The following is an 18,524-nucleotide window of genomic DNA, read 5'->3' as shown; positions in this document are numbered from 1 at the left end:
AATACCTGTGCCAGAATCCAGCATCAGCAGAGACGCATTAACTCATGCAAATGTGTTGTTGACCAACAACTTCAATTTAATAATTGTGACCACAATTTATGTTTGCAAAAAATAACTTTTAGGAATTCAAATAACAGTTGCAGCATAAAATGTCACATTGAAACAGAAATGAGAAGCAACGAGATGGATCATCATGATCATTTAAATTCATTAGACATTGATTTGGCATTTAAAAAAAAACTATTCTGTCTGAAGTAAGTTTAATTGAGTCCAACGGTAACTACAAAAGTGTTTAATTAAATCTGTGTGTGAATTGCTGGTTAATTAAAGGAGCAGCCAAGATACAGAGTCTAGTAATGGATGTAATACTATGACAATAATAGTTAACACCATGGTCAACATACCAGTAAACATACTGGTCCAAAATCTCCTGTAGTTGTTTAATGGAGTTGAAATAACATCCGCTGATGTACTGGTGAAATTAAATGCTTTCAATAAGTCGGGAAAGTTTTTTTCTTACAGAATACTAATCAGTCCTATAACATCTCTGATAAGAGTCTCACTTTCCAGGGTATGTGAACAGGTCACAGTAAGATTTATGCTCAAAAGAAGTGACCTCTGACCCCGTGGTGAAAGCGTGTCAGTTATAACACATCTGTCCAACATTCCATGAAGAGAGAAAAAAAAAAACACACCAGGTGACTCAGGAAGGGGGCGTGGCCTGCTCAACATCAGCCGACACCTTCAAAACGTAAAAAGCTACAATAAAAATGCGAGTTTAAGATTATTTGAAAATGATTTAACAAAAAGTAAAAATGTTTAAGTTCTTGGATTCCCATTAGTCTGCAGACTTAAATGTCACAACGCCTGTCGTCTTTAGACGTGTAAAAGGTCAGGATGAGCAGACTTCTGTTAATCCAGCACTCTCACTTCTCTTTATCATCTCTCTTCTTCTTCTTTTTCTTATGGTTGTGGTGGTAATCTGGGGAACGGGAATCCCTGGAAAGACAAAGACAAAAACAGTAATCTCCAAAATCAAAAATGCATTTTAAACTTTCAAAGGTAAAAAAAAAAAAAATTAAATGAAAAGTTATTCTGCTGTAGTATAAACAATACTGATATAATTTTTAACTGGTCACATCACAAATGATACTGTGGTCCTCCCTCACCTCTCCTTCCTTTTCTTCTTCTTCTTGCTCTCTCTGTCGTGGCTTCGTTCTCGGCTGCGATGGCGCTTGCTGTGTGAATGGCGGGATTCTGAGGATGCTGATCGTCTTTTATCTATCCAACGACTGACAAAAGAAATCATGTCTTTAACATGTGAACCCTTTGAGTAAATACTCTTCTAGGGTTTTCATGTGATTTCTTAATCAACAACAAGACACAAACACCACGAGTCTTTTCATAACCCTACCTGTGGGAGGACTGGTCAGATCTCATCGACTCCTTCTCATCCTCTTCCTCTTTCCACTGTCTGGCAAGTTCGCCTGAATGGACACTGATCACCTCTCTGATAACCTGCAGAGTGATGCTTTGTTACACATTAGTTTCTTAACTCCAGTTCAAACAGGAAGAGCTTTTACTGACGACTCATGGACGAGGATCAGCTAGTAACACGATCAGGATCTTACTCAATTACTGTTTTATCTATATATCACATTTACCTCAACCCCAGTTACCCAAGGTGCTGCACAATAAAATATATAATAAAAAATTATAACACATAAAAACAAAGTTAAAATAAAGAACCATAAAGAACACTGTTTGTTCAGGTTGGGACTCCTGTACCTTTGTAGTGTTTGAGAGTAATCCCTTGGCCTTGCACAGATTTGTCACTTTGAAATCAAATTAATCTACATTTAGTTAAATAAACATGAGTACTTTAATCAAGTTTAATGCCCCCAAACGAAAGCTAATTCAGCATCTGTCTTGGATTCTGTCTTTTCTCTCTCCAGCCAGTAAAATCCACTCTGAAGTTAACTCTGGTCTTATCTCTTATTCTGTCCCTTTCTCTCTTTCTTTCCCTCATTTCCTCTGATATCTTCTTGCATTTCTTTACTGAATCTGCCATGATGCATGTTTAAAACAGCCAGTTTTTTTTTTATATATACATCTACTTGCTGGCGTGTAACATGGTGCTGTAAAGTGCAGCTGTCACGTGTTGTTCTGGGCTGGAAAAAGAAGTTATGAGGTACCGTTTCTCAGCCTCAGGACACTGCAGAGAAATGAGGACTCTGGTAAGGTACATAATAAATGTCAGTGTGCTATCAAAACAATTCAGAAGCATAAAGTTTTAAAGGTGGAAAGTTATGTAGTGTGGCTTTAAATGCCAAATTATAGGAGAAGCCAAAAAAAAAAAAGGTTAATGACATAAACTGATCACATTTAACTGAAGGATTCGGGTGAACACAAACACACCAGTGACTGATTTACCTCAGTGTAAGATTTCTTGGTGATGTGAACATTCTTGGCTCTGTAGGACTGACGTCGTCTCTTGTAGTCCCTCATCTCTGCCATCAGCTCCAAGTGACTCTTAGGTTCATTTTGCTCTTCATCTGCACACAAACGCGAGTTATTGTACCACAGGACTGTGCTGAGGGAGGATTCAAACTCCTCTTCCTTTCACTAACAGCCTCAATAATACTCTGACATTTAAAAGATGTTCCAAACGTTGTGTGACTCTTACTCTTTTGAAGTTTGGACACAAGATCTACATAGAGATCTTCATTGCTGGATGAGCCTGCTTCCTTCTGCTGGCTGAAAACGCTGACCACATGATCATAAAGGGCCAATCGATCTGCAACAGTGAGGTCACACACCGCTCGCTTATGGTTCTGAGGTACGTCGACAGGTTGGCCGGAGTACTGACCTGATGGAGGACCAGAGTAGTTTTACATACTGAAACATTACAGATATTAGAGTTTGTTGTTAACTCATTTATCCAATCACAGCATGATGTATTCAAAGAATATGAATCTATGATTCAATGATTGTTAATCTTCAGAAGTTCCTCAAATCTCCCAGCAGGACCTTAATTTATCAGCTCAACATAATAAGAAAAATAAATCTTACAAATAAATCAAAGCATCCAGAGACTTGATTTCATTTAAATTTATGAATTATAATTAGTAGAATTGTGATGTCTTCTGTGATAAGTCCACAAGATTTCTGTCTTTCAGTAAAGCCATTGTTGCCATCATTTTTGTCCAGGCCTGTTTCATGAATTTATTTTTTTAAATAATTTTGTTGAAGCATGGTTGAAAAGCAATGTCTGACTTCAACTGGTTAAATTTCATAATAAATCAAAATTCTATTACTTTTGTCAGATTTAAGTTATTTCTGTGACCATTGTGAGTTTTTCTTTCATTAATCGAAGGGTACCAACGATTTTGTCCGCGTGTGTATGTGAACCTATAATAACCCAGTAAAATGAGTCCATCATGACTGATGTGCTCTTTATTTAGCTAGGTTTGTTACTGTGTTGCAGGTGAAAAGATTTTTTGAACATACCACAACAAACTCTCATTTGTTTGTACTCTAATAATCGTACCTTTATGGCTTGTTTTAGTCACTCCATCTCAAGTACTATCAGTATTAGTCTTGTAGGGAAAGCAAGATTTATGCCTTGTTGGTAAGCAACCGTGGCACTTAAAAAAAGAGGAATTTTAGTGGAGGACACTTCATGAAAGAATTTAGCATATTCTTTGTAAGTCTAACAGTCTGAATATTGACCTTTCCCAACACGTAAAGGGAAAAGTGTGCTTGTGTGAACGCATGTAAGAGTGCCACAGCCCAGCCCTGTGGTTTGAAAGGATATTATATTTAAAGGATACTGCACGTAATCAGGCAAGCCTGAACCAGAGCAGCAGAACTTTCTAGAGCCCATCTCCTCTCTAATACTCACCCCTGTTGCTGCAAACAAAACACACAACACACAAATTACACAAACATATCAAAAGAAAAATCACATCAAATGTGGGAGCCAATCCCAAATAAAAGGAAAAAAAAAGTCCTGAGATAAACATTTGGTGATGATGGCCGAGAAAGCCCAAAGAGCTCTGCAACATGTTAGTTTAATACAAGAGTGACATCTAGTGGAGTTAGTGCACCTGGAGTAGAAAAGTGAAGGTGAAGTGAATTATTACATTTAGCATCTTGGTTCAGAGAGAACAACTGACAAACTATTTTATATGAAACTTTTCAAGATGAGCCAATACCTTGCCAGAAGACTCCTTCCATCTTCATCAGCGGTGCTGCAGATCTCGCCTGTAAGATCACCTGGTTTTGGGTGGATTTGTCTGTATGAAGGAGATGACACAAGAGCAAATAAAAACAATTCTTCTCCTGCCAAAGAGATTTTTAGCTTCAAGCATTTTAGCCCACTTTCAGTGGAGGGTATAATTTACTATTCTACACAAAAGGGCACTACTTTCTAGAAATTCTTTGTGTGTGTGATAAGGTGAACTTTGTAAGCTGCAAATTTTAATCACAGAAGCCTATTTTTTTCCAACCAAATGTGTCAACATCTGAAAAGTTACTAATTAAACCAGAAGAAATGTCTACTTTTAGTAACAAAAATAACTAAATATTTAAAGAAAAACACCTGACTAAACTTCAGCTGATAAAGGACAGAGGTAAATATTAATATTAACCTGCAGTGACTCACCCATTGTAAAGCTTCTGACGTTGGTGTTCTCATAACATACAGAGGGATCAGACATTTCTGCCTGCAAAATAGTTATACAAAGATAGTCAAAAGAAAAAACGTAAACTTAATAACAAAAGCCCCATTCAGTTTATTTTGCTTGCTGTTTGTCTCAGGCTGAAACATTTCTGTTTTTGTTTCAATTAGACTGAAGTTGTGAGTGTTACCAGCTCATCTGCTGAGTAGCCCATCTGTCGAAGCTGACAGGAGGCTTTGTGTTTTTCCATGGACCTGACGGGGACCCTGTGGTTTGGGTCATAGGGACACTGCTCCATTGGTTCCTGAGATTTCACCAAAATCAAGAAAAATATACAATTTTGGGTGAATTCCACTCTCACTGCATAAACACATGAATCAGTAGGTTTTATGGTCATTTTGGAAAAGCTAGTTAATGCTACCGAGGTCTATATGGTTCACTTTTGCCAAAATACTATTATTGTTGTTGTTGTTGTTATCTTTGGCTGAATTTAAAGGTAAGGTTTGATTAAAATGGGTCTATATGAACTGGACGACTGAGAATCTACTCAGATGTTACAGTTAGGTTTAATACGTGTTTTTTCATTCAAATGGACGATCCTTCTTTAGCTAAGATTATATGAAAGTCAATTACTTCCTTTTGTTTAACTGCACTCATAAATAAAACAATAATCTTATATTACAGTAAGACAGGTCGCGTTATGGTCTATTTAGAGATAAGCCTAAATGTAACTCTAATACCATATACGCTAGCAAAAGATCGGCTACCTGGTTGGAAGGTTTGTAGTCCATCGACCATCCTAGCGTTTCAAATATGTCGCGTAGCTGTTTTTTACACTTCTCAGTAAACTCTGTCAACTCCTGCAGACGGTCCAGACGATCCTGTAAAGTCTGTGATTGTAATGAATCAGACATTTTATAGTTTAAAAATCCAAACCAATGATGAATTTTACTCGAAATCTCGAGTTTCCTTAACACTACACCGTAGTACGCATTGTCTGCGCGAAGTGATGACGTATACAGGAAGCTGTCGGGAGTACAGTTTCAATGAATGCTGGTAGTTGTAGTATGGTTCGTCCTACAGTACAATGTTTGACTATTATATTATATTATATTATATTATATTATATTATATTATATTATATTATATTATATTATATTATATTATATTATATTATATTATATTATACTGAAAAATACAAACAGCAGTTAAACATAATTATTTTTATTGATCAAAGAATACAATAGATTTTTGTATCAGAAACACACCAAGACAACAATAAATATAGCAATAATGTAACATAAAAAATTTAGATGAATATGTGCATATAGCTTTGTTTAGAGTGCATTCAGAGAAACCAGAAAATAATTAAAGGCAGTGATTCTTTATGTAGGGTAGAGCTGTTCATCCTCCAAAACCTCAAGATCCATCTGGCCATTGGCATATATTTCCTCTGTTCTGCAAAAAGAAAAACAGCAACTGTGTTTTTACTGTTTTTTCTTCTTCTTCTTCTTTTTTTAAAATAATTAGCATTAATGTAAATTCTTATGTTACTACACTACTTACATTATTTCCAGAGTGTCTTCAACAGCTACTTCCTCAACCACCTCCACTCCTACCACCACGTTCCTCATAGCTACATGAATAAAATACAGGAATGTTATTGGTTTTGCTCTTACACATTTGCCCAGTATTAATTCAGAATATAACATGGCAGATAATAACTCAGTTTATTTAAGACTACTTATCTTTTTGTATGCTAAATAATTGTTTTGTGGTGGACTGTGTGTAGGAGCCATTTGTTGTTTTTGTGTCACTTGCATTTTTTGGTTCATATTATCACACTGGGTGGCAGTAAAAAGGAGCATCAGGTGTATTAAACGACAGCCACAGGTGATGTGGGTTTCTAATTAGCTTGGGTGTGGGATAAGGACACAGTTTTTACCGCTCACATTTTTTGTTATTGGCACCTTTTTATTTCAATCATAAATGTGACCCTTTATCAACGCATACTATAACATAGGTTGGAAAATAAACGGGAACTTCACCCAACTTGAACAGCGGTTTTGGATTGATTATTGAAGAGCATTACTAACGGATCTCTCCCCTCACCCAGCTGAGTGGCTAAATGCCATTGTCACTATACTGTGATTGACTGATATGTAGGAAACACGAACATCAGGGTTTATAATTTAAAGGGTGAGTTGTGCTCCAAGACAAACCTGCAAAGGTAAGTTTAACCTTTTACTGGCAATCTCAGTAGTTCAGGAAATCCTCTAGATTAAAAATGTATTTTGCTTTTACCAAATGTAAAAAGTGGAGTGGAAGCTGAAGTGGAGTGGAAACTGTCCTGTGTCTGGATGAATAGATACAACTGCCTTGATTGAATATGTTAATTAAACACACACACATACATATATATATATATGTGTGTGTGTGTGTGTGCGTGTGTGCATATAGCTTTGTTTATGGTGCATTCAGAGAAACCAGAAAATGATTAAAGTCAGTGATGCTCCATGCAGGGTAGAGCAGTTCATCTTCCATAACTTCAAGATCCATCTGACCATTGGACCACAATAAGAGCATATAATCTCACCTTCGTAGTAAATGAGCGGAGACTGTGTCCAGCATGGCTCCAAATCTTCTTGATCCCCTTGTCTGTAAACACATCTGTGAGTTTCAATTCTTGGATCTTCCCAGCAATAACTTCCAATGAAATGTTGGGATATTTCTCCCTGATCAGCCTCCATCACTGTTACTGGATGCTGTGATGAATGAGCACCTGGATCACATTCAGTCAGGCCTGATGTGGTGGGGATCTGTAAGTGCACTGGAGGTTCGTAGGTGGACCACTGAGCATCAGCAACCTGACTGACCATGTCATCACAACCTGAAAGTAAAAGTAAGACAAGAATAAAGTGATCATAGAATGACTACAGTCAACATGGACACAAACTAGAGAGTAAATCAAATAAAAAAGAATGAAAAAAGGGTGAGTTTTATACACAATCAATCCAAACACACATGGCTGATTTGTTTGTTTGTTTGTTTGTTTATTTAAGATCCCCATTAGCTTTTGCGTAGCAGCAGCTATTCTTCCTGGGGTCTGCACAATTTACATGGTGACAATACAACAATACACATTATCAATACTCATCACAAAACACATAACATAACAAATACATAACAGAACACATCATACTGTACATCTACTACAAATAAAATATTGACAAGTGACACAATTTAAATAACATAAAGACAGACATACACAACTTTTGGTAGAGTCCGACTGAATCTATAATAATATATAAATATATTTATTTAACTTAAAATATTACAAAAAAAAAAAAAAATGCCCATAGGTTCATTACACCAAAAATACTTATTAATTTCTAAAAATTTCCTCTCAAGTAATGCTCTCTTAGTGTCTTTTTAAAACCATATATTGTTTTGTTGTATAATCTGTTTTGGGAGATAATTCCATTCTTGCATTGCTCCTACAATTATTGTACCTTTAACTGATGTAGTTTTGTTTTCTACAAAAGGGGTCTTTGTTGTTATAACAGGCCTACTGAAAACCAGTGAATACAGCAATCTACTTTTCACTTCAAACCAAGAAAGACATTCATGCATTTTAGTGACATTCACTCTAAACCCCCACGAAAGAGCTATCTGTGCTGCTTTATTCTGGACCAATTATAATTTCCTTATATTACCCAAGGTAGTATTGGACACTAGACTGATGCAAGGGATTGCTTAGAGTTGTTCACCATTGCTGAGTCATATGTCTGACCCATCTGTTTCCTGTGCCTGCTCAACATACCTGCTGAGCTTGGACAAAAACCATGGTCAGCAGTCGTCACCTTTAACTGGTATGCATGTACACACAGAGTACACATGCACTCATAGCAGAGAATGAGAGGTTTTCAAGGCACAAAAATACCATCATAAGTACATACATGTAGTATCATAAACGGTAACCGGGATATTCTAAATAAAACTAATTGAATTTATCTAGTGTCTTCAGATTTCTAAGTCTATGTAATTCAAGCAGTTTATATGATTCAAAACAGTCTTCCTAAGCGGGGACATTTGTAGGCTACCAGTGCGTGTCAAGAGTTAGCAAAATATGATGATCTTTTATTAACAGTATACTTAAATTTAGAAGAATTAGGATACACTGGAGATATTTATGTAGAATGATAGTAACTGTTGTTAAAGAAGACCAGAGTTTTTCTATCAAACACGGTAATATGGGATATCAGTACTGCACATACTTGTATGCAAGAATAAGCAAAATAGATGGTCACCCATGACAGCTCTTAAACAGACTGATATCACAAAAGTTTACCATCATCTCTGAATAAAGTTAATTTAAGTAATTTCAAGATATTCTTGTTCGTGCATTTTCTTAATTCCATGTTTACTTACACTGAGATCTGCCATTAATATTACATCCATACATCTTCTTTCTCTTTGTAATTTTCACAAAATTTCAAAGAAACAAAAAAATTCTTGTTATGTAATGTTATGTTGTGTTGTGTTATGTTGTGTTGTGTTATGTTGTGTTATGTTATGCCTACCTGTGGTGTGGTGGCACACAACAGAAAAATCTTCTGCTTCATTCTCCTCTTCTTGCTCTTCTTGGTTGTTCAGCACACCTGACGCAATGCTCCCTGAATGTTGAGGAAGGTGACACAAATGGGGACCAGGAGACCAAATCCAACAGTCAGATTTAAATCTGTACATGTTGCAGCCCAACTTTGGTTTTCAGAATCTTCTGAATGTCTGAAGTGAAATCCAGGATCTCCTCCTTTCAGCTCTGTCCCTAAAAGAGATGATGGAGCATCTGGTTAGGGATTTTTGGACTGGAGCTAGGAACAGAAGGAGTGTCTGCATGTGTTATCTCAGCAAACAAGCTGATTGGACAGGTTTTTCCCTGGTTCTGATGTAATGCCTTCCTATATTTTCCCATCTCAATGACTGCCGTGTGATGAGATCATCTTTATCAGTATGTTTCTAGTAAAAAAGGTCATTGAGGGCATTTTGAAACCATTAACATATATCTATAATTTATCATTTAAAACTGGATTATTTCCAAATAAAATGAAAACATCTAAAGTCATCCCTTTGTTTAAGGCTGGAGACAAACATAAATTCAGTAACTACAGACCGATCTCTTTACTACCACAATTTTCAAAAATACTCAAAAAAAAAGGAAAAACTCTTTAAAAACAGATTGGATTCATTTCTTGAAAAGCACAAAAAAACTTGCTGAGAACCAGTATGGGTTTCGGTCAAACAGATCAACTTCACTAGCAATAGAGGAGGCATTAGAGGACATCACAAATGCTGTAGACTGCAAGCAATATGCTGTTGGGGTATTTATGGATTTAAAAAAGGCTTTTGACACAATCAACCATGAAATATTAACTAAGAAATTGGAAAGATATGGTATCAGGGGAATAGTGCTAGATTGGGTGGAAAGTTATTTACATGGGAGAAGGCAATTTGTGGAATTGGGGGACTGTGTCTCATCATGTTTGGGCATTGCTTGTGGTGTCCCCCAGGGGTCAGTGTTAGGCCCTAAATTTTTCATTTTGTATATCAATGATATATGTAGTATTTCAAAGATATTGCATTTTGTTTTGTTTGCTGATGACACAAATAATTTTGCTCTGGGGATAATTTACAAAAATTACAGATGAATATCATGTTAGAAATGAACAAACTAAAGAAATGGTTTGACAGAAACAGGCTATCATTGAATCTGAGTAAGACTAAAATAATGCTGTTTGGTAATAATGCAAACAATACGCCATTATCAATAACAATAGACAGAGTGGAAATTGAGAGAGTGCATGAAATAAAATTTTTAGGAGTAATCATAGATGATAAACTTAACTGGAAATCACATATAAAACACATACAAACGAAAGTCTCAAGAAGCATTGCAATAATAAGCAAAGCTAAGAACGTCCTGGATCAGAAATCGCTCCGTACTCTTTACTGTTCCCTCGTCTTACCATACTTACAATACTGTGCTGAGGTTTGGGGAAACAACTACAAAACAGCATTACAGCCACTGACCATTATTCAAAAAAGAGCAATATGGATAATTCATAATGTTGGTTTTCGGGAACACACAAACCCATTATTCATTCAGTCAAAATTACTAAAATTTACTGATATTGTGGAATATCAAACAATCTAAATAATGTTCAAAGCTAAAAATAATCTATTACCAAGAAATATCCAGAAATTTGTTACTGTTCATGAGGGAAATTATAATTTAAGGGGGAAGATTAATTTTAATATTCCCTTAATTCGAACAATCAGGAAAGGTTTTTGTGTTTTCATCATCGGGGTAAGACTATGGAACAGGATCACTATGGATTTGAAGCAGTGTTCAACCATGAAACAATTTAAATTGAAATACAAGGACACTATTTTTCAGAGGTACAGGGATGAGGAAACTGTTAAGTAGTGCTATTATGAGGATCTTGTGCTTGTGTTATATTCTTTACTGGTCACTTTAACTTGGTACGGATACAGGTATCTATGACTTGTGTATGTAAGGGCGTATGTATGGGTATGTTTACAATGAATATGTATGTAGTATGGGTATATAAAAATTAAAGTCTTTAAGTTGTCATGTAACTAATCATATCAGGTTATCTTCTAGGCAGGTCTAAATCAGGAGGTTATCAGGTTTATTTATTATTTAAGGAGAAGGGGTGGGAGTTCATAAGTTATACTTCTTCCCACTCCCTTTCGAACATGTAATTGTACTTTTTATATTGTATTAAATTTTGTCTTTTGTTTTATTTTGCTTTCATGTTTATTCGAAATAAAATTCAATTCAATTCAATCTTTAAAAAACATTAACATAAGAAATGACAACAGGAAGTTATTTTGTCAAGCCTAATAAAATGAGTATATTTCATCTCTGCAACCTTATTATAATTTTCTGAACAGAGCCCAATGGCAAGCTGCAAGAAAAAAAATATCTATCTATCTATCTATCTATCTATCTATCTATCTATCTATCTATCTATCTATCTATCTATCTATCTATCTATCTATCTATCTATCTATCTATCTATCTTAATAATGAAAAATGGGCAATAGTGTTATCTGTGTCACAGAGTGAAAAGAACACTTGTAGTTTAAGAGTAAAAGAATAGAAAGTCTGCATTTTATACGTGGTCTCTAGTAAATGTGCAATTTCTGATTTGTTTAAGTGCTTAAATCCAGTTATCATATAGATTGCTATCACATTGTGAAAAATCCCAGTTAATATTATTTCATGTCCTCTCATTTGTCCTCTGAATGTGTTGAAACTACATTAAATGCACTATTCATGATAGTTTATTAGTGTTATCAATATTTTTTTACAGCAGCTCTTCTCTCAAGGCTCGTGAGTAAAGATCCGGAGTCACGTGGTGTTTTTCTTCCAATCAGAATGTAGTGGGTGTGACACGCACGTAGGAAACGGATGTTTTACACCCTCAGAACGATTTTACGTCTGCCACAGTTTATTACGACTTTATTACTGTGTAGACACGCCTCTGTCCCACTGTCCCTTAGACTAAGTTACCCGTTACCCCTTTAACTTCTGTCTACTGTCAGGTTTTGTGTCTCTTGGTAGGCCCAACCTTCGAGTTAAAGAACGTTAGATTTCGATTAAAATTCCTCGTTTAATCAGTTTTGATACAGCAGTCAAATGGCATTCCCAGGATATGGTGCACCACAAGGCGGATTTCCAGGAATGGTAAGAGCGTGTACAATGTGAATGTACATCGGTTTAAGAGTAGCCCAGGTTATTATGTCCTAAGGTGAACGTCTTGTCAAAAGTGCGGAAGTTGACGTGCATTTGAAATGAAAGCTTTTTAAACCGCAGCGGAAGATTGGGTCACATTCAGTGTTTAGTTCCCCAAAATGCCAAACAAAAATAATAACAAAGTAAGTCTAAGAAGCTTACATTTTTCTTTTTCTGACTCTTAGCAGCAAGATCCGCTGTTTGGATATTTTTCAGCTGTTGCTGGACAGGTAAGTCACCTGCTCTGTAGATGAACAGCAGTGTATTGATGCTTCTCTAACCGTTTGTGCGTTAACTGACTGTTATTTTAACAAACTGGGTTTGTCCTTCCTTCTGTTTTCTGAAACTGTCAGGATGGACAGATCTCAGCAGATGAGCTGCAGCGCTGCCTCACACATTCGGGCATCTCTGGCTCATACCAACGTAAGAACAAGTTTTATTAAATATCTGCTTAAATAGAAATGCTGTGATTTAAAAGCAGAATGCTGATTTGTTTGATTGCATTTACAATTTGTTATCAATGAAAATTTTACCTGTTGCCCTTTGGAAAATAAGCATCACTAAAACGTAGGGTATGTAACTTTTTATTTATTTATTTTATTATTATTTTTTTAAACCTCCAGTCAACTTAGCTCATTAGCTAACCTGGTAAAGTGTACGCCTGACACACAGAGGCTGAAGTCCTCACTGAAGCAGGTCTAAGTTTGAGTCTGACCCTTGATCATTTATTCTATGCCACTCCACCCTTTTTCTCTCCAAACGCCCTGTCTATGCTCCAGTGTGTTAAGAACAATAAATTGACAGCCTCTTCTATGCAACTTACACATTCACACAAGTTATATAAAAACACATTTCCAAGTAAAAAGTAAGGCAAGACAAGTTTATTTGTATAGCACAATTCAAAGACAGAGTGATTCAAAGTGCTTTACAGAAACATCGAAACAAGAAATAAGAAGCATAATTTTAAATTAAAAACATAAAACAAAGGAAAAAGTACATTATATAAAAACTGTAATAAAACATGATAAAGTTTAAAAATTCAAGCTTAAAAGAAACAGATGCAGATTTGGACTTAAAAATAAAACCATTCAAATGCAGCAGAAAACAGTTGGGTCTTTAACCTGGATTTAACTTGTTTGTGTGATTACAAGTCAAGTTGTGGATGGACATATAAGGTTTTAAGTCCAGTTGTACATGGGGTTGTGATCAGTTGACCTTTTAATGTTTTACAGCAGAGATGTCAAACTCTGGTCCTCGAGGGTCACTATCCCAGATGTTTTAGATGTTTCCCTGCTTCAACACATCTGAATCAAACTAATGGGTCATCATGCAGAACCTTACAACAAGCTGTTGGAGCTATTTTATACAATATATTACATTAACTATGCTGCAACTGGATTAAATTACTGATCATACCAGAACCACTGTTCCCATCAAAAATGCTTTTTTATTGTTTGAGGTGGACAGCATGGCGACATTCTCCAAACCACCAAATTTTGGTGTTTAAATGTTATTTTTTTCATTTACCTGTGTGGGTGTGGATTTGGTCGTTAATTGTGTGTTTCTTCCTCTACAGCCTTCAGCCTGGATACATGCAAACTGATGATCAGCATGCTGGATGTATCCTTCTCCAATCACTTAGTAAATGAACTGATTTGATTGAGTGTAACACTTCATGATCTTTCTTTATTAAAATGTTAGAAAATTATAGTTTTTATTTCAGTTTCAGAACCACTGCAGTGCAGTAAGCCGAGTTCCTGTGTCGGGTATGTCTTTCATATTTAGGGTAACTCTTTGTAACAGAAAACAGCCAAGCACAACTTACTCCGTTGTTTCAGATCTAAAGTAAATGTCTCTTAAAAACAAGTTCATGCTAAAGGTACAACAATGTAAGCTGGTTGGCTACAATGGAAAACTGCTAACTTTAGATATAATCCAGTACGATAATATTAAAGGGATATTTTGGTTTCTCCAAACTGGGTTTGTAGGAAGTGTTTATGAGGAATTTATATATGACATGCAGCAGGCAGAGGTCAAAGAGCTTCTATGGAGGATGAGCTGAAGCTAAAAGCTACTTATCATAGTGTGATGACTTGAAAAACGGCATTCTGGACTCAAATATTTCTATAAACTTGGACAGGTACCAGGACAAGACTGTAACACAATAACTGAAACTGTCAACACTCAAGAGTAGGTCCTAAAGTTTAATGTCTCACAGCAACAAGAATGAAAAGACATGTCTGTAATGCATTATCAGCATGTGCAGACTATTTCAATTGTTACCATAGTAACAGCTGCTTAAGGTACTACAAATGTTTTAATGGCGAAACTTAACTAGCATGCTACAGTTTTAACCTCTAAGATTTTACCAGCCTGGCTGTTAAGAAGCACAGTAGATAACTGACTGTAAATCAGGTGAAAAGATCCTCTTTATGTAACTGTGTTAATGCTGGAACCAAAATACTACTTTTTTCTTTTTTAAGGTATAGACTGGATGAAGGTTCAAATAAAGAAAAGTTCACATGAATAATTAGTCAAAAATGGTAGATTTTAGTCACAGTTACAGCAGCTATGCAAGTTTATATTTGCAATTAGAGTAGTTTGAAGAACATTACAAATTACTTAATTACCAACATTATCTAATCATGTTAGTATCACTATGTAAAGTAATTAATACCTGAGACTGAGTGAGAAGTTCTTGACTGAGTGCTTTCTCAGAGAGACATGTCTGGCACCATGGGCTTTAACGAGTTCAAGGACCTGTGGCAGGCTCTGAATGGCTGGAAGGCAACGTTTGCATCCTTTGATCGGGACCAAAGTGGGACGGTGGAGGGTCCCGAGCTGCAGCAGGCCATTACAACGATGGGTAGGGACAAAATAAAGTCCTTTACAAGTTTCTGTGTGATGGCCAGGCAAAATAGTCCTTGCTGGTTGTAAAAACAGGTTTTCCTGAGTAAGATTTAAAGTTGTCATTGCAGTACAAATTTCATATTTCAAATACTGTTGCTCAACGGACTTAGACAGGTGAGTCATGTAGCCTGCTGCTCGCCTGTTAATCAATGGGAAAGGCTCCAGCTTCACCGCAACACTGAATTGGACTAAGTGGTATAGAAAATAGATGGATGGATGTCGAACAGAGCATCCATCCATCCATCCACCCACCCACCTTTTTTTTATTTATTTTTTATTTATTTGGAAAAACCCAAATGAATAGTGTGGCACTACAGATTTGGTTCTTTTTTCTTCATATTGTGAATACAAAAAAAGAGGAAATAATTTCGCTGATCACCCTTTCGAGGGTTTTTAATCGGTATTTGGCAGTTGTTTTAGAGCAGATATGAAAAAATGACATCTTTATTTTGTAAAAATGACTTTTAATCTACATATTCACTTTTACTTCATCAGTAAAACGGTGACTTACAGTAGCTTATTACACAAGGGGTAGAACAACATGTAAAAAATGAATCATCCACACAAACGTGTTATCTGAAACAATTTAGTCCTAAAGTGCCCCTGAGGCTGATGTTTGATTATTAACTCATGTAAAGGTATTATTTTTTCTTGCCTGCACTGTGTGTGTTGATGCAGGTTACCATCTGAGCCCTCAGGCGATGAATAGCATCATGAAGCGCTACAGCATTAATGGCAGAATCCCCTTTGATGAGTTTGTGAGTTGTTGCGTGAGACTTCGTGCCCTGACTGGTGAGTGGGTCAAGAAATGTATAACAGCTGCCTGAAGGTACTTTCAAAAATCATCTTTGATTTTAGAGCTTTTAGTCAGTAAATGATGATTTTAGTCAGAAAATGGAGGTTTTCTGATGGGTCACCGTAACTCTTCTTGTTCAGAGTTTATGTTTTTGTTTTAGATTGAGGACATCTGCTCATTCATTAACCCTTTAAAAGAAATATTTGTGTGTTAAAGTTGAAGACAAATAAGAAAGCCACTTTTGAATGTTTGGTTTTATTTCACAACCCGCTAAGTTATTTGTTTTAATGTGTTTGTGTGTTTTTAGATCATTTCCGAAGGAGGGACACAAGCCACAGTGGAAATGCCTCATTTCATTATGATGATGTAAGTTGTCACAGAGATTTTTTAGAATTTATTTATTTTCTGCAACTTTAATGTTGCTGAAAACTGTACTGGTTGTGCTTTGTGCCCCAACAGCTACATACAGATGTACAGTTAATCTATAATAATGACAGATTTATTTTCCTGTATAATGAGTTTCCTGTCATAATTTACAAAAAGACAGTCATGTTTGATGCCTGATGATTGAGAATTGCAAAGTAACACTGGATTTTTTTCTTTGTCTAGTTTATCCAGGTCACCATGAGTGTATGAAAGGAACAAAACCAACCAGTGGGACCACACCAACCTTTTACTTTTTTCTTCATTAACAGCCTGTAATGTTTTTACTTTTACTCATTGTTGTACAAACCAGGTCCAAATGTCACATTCCAGTTTATCAGGACCTGTTTTTAATTTTTAAGGTAATTAATTATTATAACAGACTAATAAGAACATACTCACATCAAAATATAGCACTGACAAACACAGCCTGTATACTGGAAAATGCTATCACTCCAGCATCTCATCACAAGAGTTATTATTTTGTAGTATTCTCCAGCTTATAATAGTCCACGTTTATTATATTAATAAAACATAATAGAATTTACTGATAATGGCTCTCATTTCCTTCTGAAGATAATTGTTTTTTATTGGTCTTAATTCTGGATAAGACAGATACTGAATGATAACATTTCTTTTAGATACTTCGATTTTGTTTTATTTGATTAAGCCATTTCATGGTACATTATTTGGAAAAGTAAATATTTTATAATCTTATAGAGAAACCATATGATTAGAAAGGTTTAGGTGAAGGGAACACATGGAAACATTGGCCTCTGTGAAGTTTAACTAATTAATTTGGAAATGTTGCTATTGCCTACCAAACTCCAGTTATGCTTTACTTTTTGAGAAAAGTATTATTTTAATAAAATTACACTAATCACAAACAATATCTGCTCTTATGTGTTAAAATATGAGATTACTGCCATCCTAGAAGACAACTTAGTGAATCACATGATGCCAAAAACAGCTTCATTGCCTCTTGACATTACTGCAGGTCTCCTGGATCAAGAGGAAACCATTCCTTAAAAAAATAGATGATGCATTCTATCATTAATGTTTTAATTATGGCAATGGAAACTTGTCTAAGACATTAGTCCAAAATGTTTTATGCATGGAGGACACAAAAATTACTCCAAAAATTGCAGGGCACAAAGGGGAAATAAAAAGCTTTCATTGATCTAACAGCGTGGAAAAGATGGCTGTAGGTGTTTGATAAGAATAACCTAAAATTAAGGTCTGTGAGTGAAGTCAACAACAGAACTTAAAGAATCATAATGTGAATATACATATAAATAAATGTAAATATACATACTGCATGTTTTCTTAGGTTGTGATGCAATAACTGTGGAAGCCACAACACGCCAAATCATTTAGGGAGCTTTTGTATTCTGAAAAGTACTACTTCCATCAGGTTAAATGTTCGTTCAGCACAGGAAAAATACAGGTTCCTGACAGAATATCAGAGGCATAACCTCACACTGTAGCAGGTTCACAAGTTTCTTTTAATTTGATAAAAATAAAAAAGCTCAAAACACAGAAAAAGACAAAGGTGTGCTGCTTCTTGAGGGAGCAACAAAAGACTTAAGAATTTAAACAACCCACTGAGAGGCCAGTATAACATTTACCAAATAATTACACAGGTAAGGTTCACTGTAAGTTGTGTTGTATTCAAAGAAAACTACTGTCATGAAATCCTGATATGGCTCTGGCTCAATGCAATCTTCAAACTTGGGTGAAAACACAACCCCACACTTTGACATGAATCTGCTCCTGATTTAGTTTGGCTCATCCTGTTGGTTTGCTCATTTTAAGGTGCACGTGATAAACTGTTAAAACCCCGAACAGCCTATGCTACCATTAAAAACTACACAATTAAAATGTTACCAGA

General features: G+C 35.7%; 3 protein-coding genes across 4 annotated transcripts; 1 reads left to right on the top strand and 2 right to left on the bottom strand.

The window, feature by feature from the left end:
• Positions 1-51: 51 nt before the first annotated feature.
• On the bottom strand, positions 52-5,772 carry snrnp48 (small nuclear ribonucleoprotein 48 (U11/U12)). The gene is made up of 9 exons (XM_041988723.1): positions 5,450-5,772; positions 4,873-4,986; positions 4,667-4,727; positions 4,218-4,298; positions 2,687-2,869; positions 2,434-2,555; positions 1,415-1,518; positions 1,170-1,292; positions 52-999 (listed from the first exon to the last, which is right to left on the bottom strand). The coding sequence occupies exons 1-9, from the start codon at positions 5,594-5,596 to the stop codon at positions 927-929; spliced, it is 1,008 nt and encodes a 335-aa protein (XP_041844657.1). The 5' UTR covers positions 5,597-5,772; the 3' UTR covers positions 52-926.
• A 118-nt stretch (positions 5,773-5,890) lies between these two features.
• On the bottom strand, positions 5,891-9,558 carry LOC121640964. Its single transcript, XM_041986791.1, has 4 exons — positions 9,266-9,558; positions 7,279-7,572; positions 6,249-6,318; positions 5,891-6,140 (listed from the first exon to the last, which is right to left on the bottom strand). The coding sequence occupies exons 1-4, from the start codon at positions 9,429-9,431 to the stop codon at positions 6,068-6,070; spliced, it is 603 nt and encodes a 200-aa protein (XP_041842725.1). The 5' UTR covers positions 9,432-9,558; the 3' UTR covers positions 5,891-6,067.
• Positions 9,559-12,168: 2,610 nt separating this feature from the next.
• On the top strand, positions 12,169-17,180 carry sri (sorcin). Of its 2 annotated transcripts, none has more exons than XM_041986793.1 (8): positions 12,169-12,456; positions 12,693-12,734; positions 12,858-12,927; positions 14,081-14,124; positions 15,223-15,370; positions 16,093-16,206; positions 16,518-16,576; positions 16,820-17,180. In XM_041986793.1, exons 1-8 carry the CDS (start codon positions 12,409-12,411, stop codon positions 16,844-16,846), a joined length of 552 nt encoding a protein of 183 aa, XP_041842727.1. In that variant the 5' UTR covers positions 12,169-12,408; the 3' UTR covers positions 16,847-17,180. The 2 variants fall into 2 exon arrangements, with proteins under 2 accessions (XP_041842727.1, XP_041842726.1); XM_041986792.1 differs by having other exon boundaries at positions 12,690-12,734.
• The last annotated feature ends 1,344 nt before the right edge of the window (positions 17,181-18,524 follow it).

This window comes from Melanotaenia boesemani, chromosome 6, assembly GCF_017639745.1.
Source record: "Melanotaenia boesemani isolate fMelBoe1 chromosome 6, fMelBoe1.pri, whole genome shotgun sequence".
In the NCBI taxonomy this organism is placed as follows: domain Eukaryota; kingdom Metazoa; phylum Chordata; class Actinopteri; order Atheriniformes; family Melanotaeniidae; genus Melanotaenia; species Melanotaenia boesemani.
This window is presented reverse-complemented; position numbering and strand designations above follow the sequence as displayed.

Bases quoted from the DNA above. Each gene is read 5' to 3' on its own strand.
- snrnp48 (XM_041988723.1), bottom strand. From the start codon at position 5,596: ATGTCTGATTCATTACAATCACAGACTTTACAGGATCGTCTGGACCGT. The intron at 4,987-5,449 runs GTAGCCGATCTT...GTGAAATCTCAG, and splicing joins ACTACAAACCTTCCAACCAG to GAACCAATGGAGCAGTGTCC. The intron at 1,000-1,169 runs GTGAGGGAGGAC...TTGTCTTTCCAG, and splicing joins AAGAAGAAAAGGAAGGAGAG to GGATTCCCGTTCCCCAGATT.
- LOC121640964 (XM_041986791.1), bottom strand. From the start codon at position 9,431: ATGTACAGATTTAAATCTGACTGTTGGATTTGGTCTCCTGGTCCCCAT. The intron at 6,319-7,278 runs GTGAGATTATAT...TTATTCATGTAG, and splicing joins TCCGCTCATTTACTACGAAG to CTATGAGGAACGTGGTGGTA. The intron at 6,141-6,248 runs GTAAGTAGTGTA...TTCTTTTTGCAG, and splicing joins GAAGACACTCTGGAAATAAT to AACAGAGGAAATATATGCCA.
- sri (XM_041986792.1), top strand. From the start codon at position 12,409: ATGGCATTCCCAGGATATGGTGCACCACAAGGCGGATTTCCAGGAATG. The intron at 14,125-15,222 runs GTATCCTTCTCC...GTGCTTTCTCAG, and splicing joins TGATGATCAGCATGCTGGAT to AGAGACATGTCTGGCACCAT. The intron at 16,577-16,819 runs GTAAGTTGTCAC...TTCTTTGTCTAG, and splicing joins CCTCATTTCATTATGATGAT to TTTATCCAGGTCACCATGAG.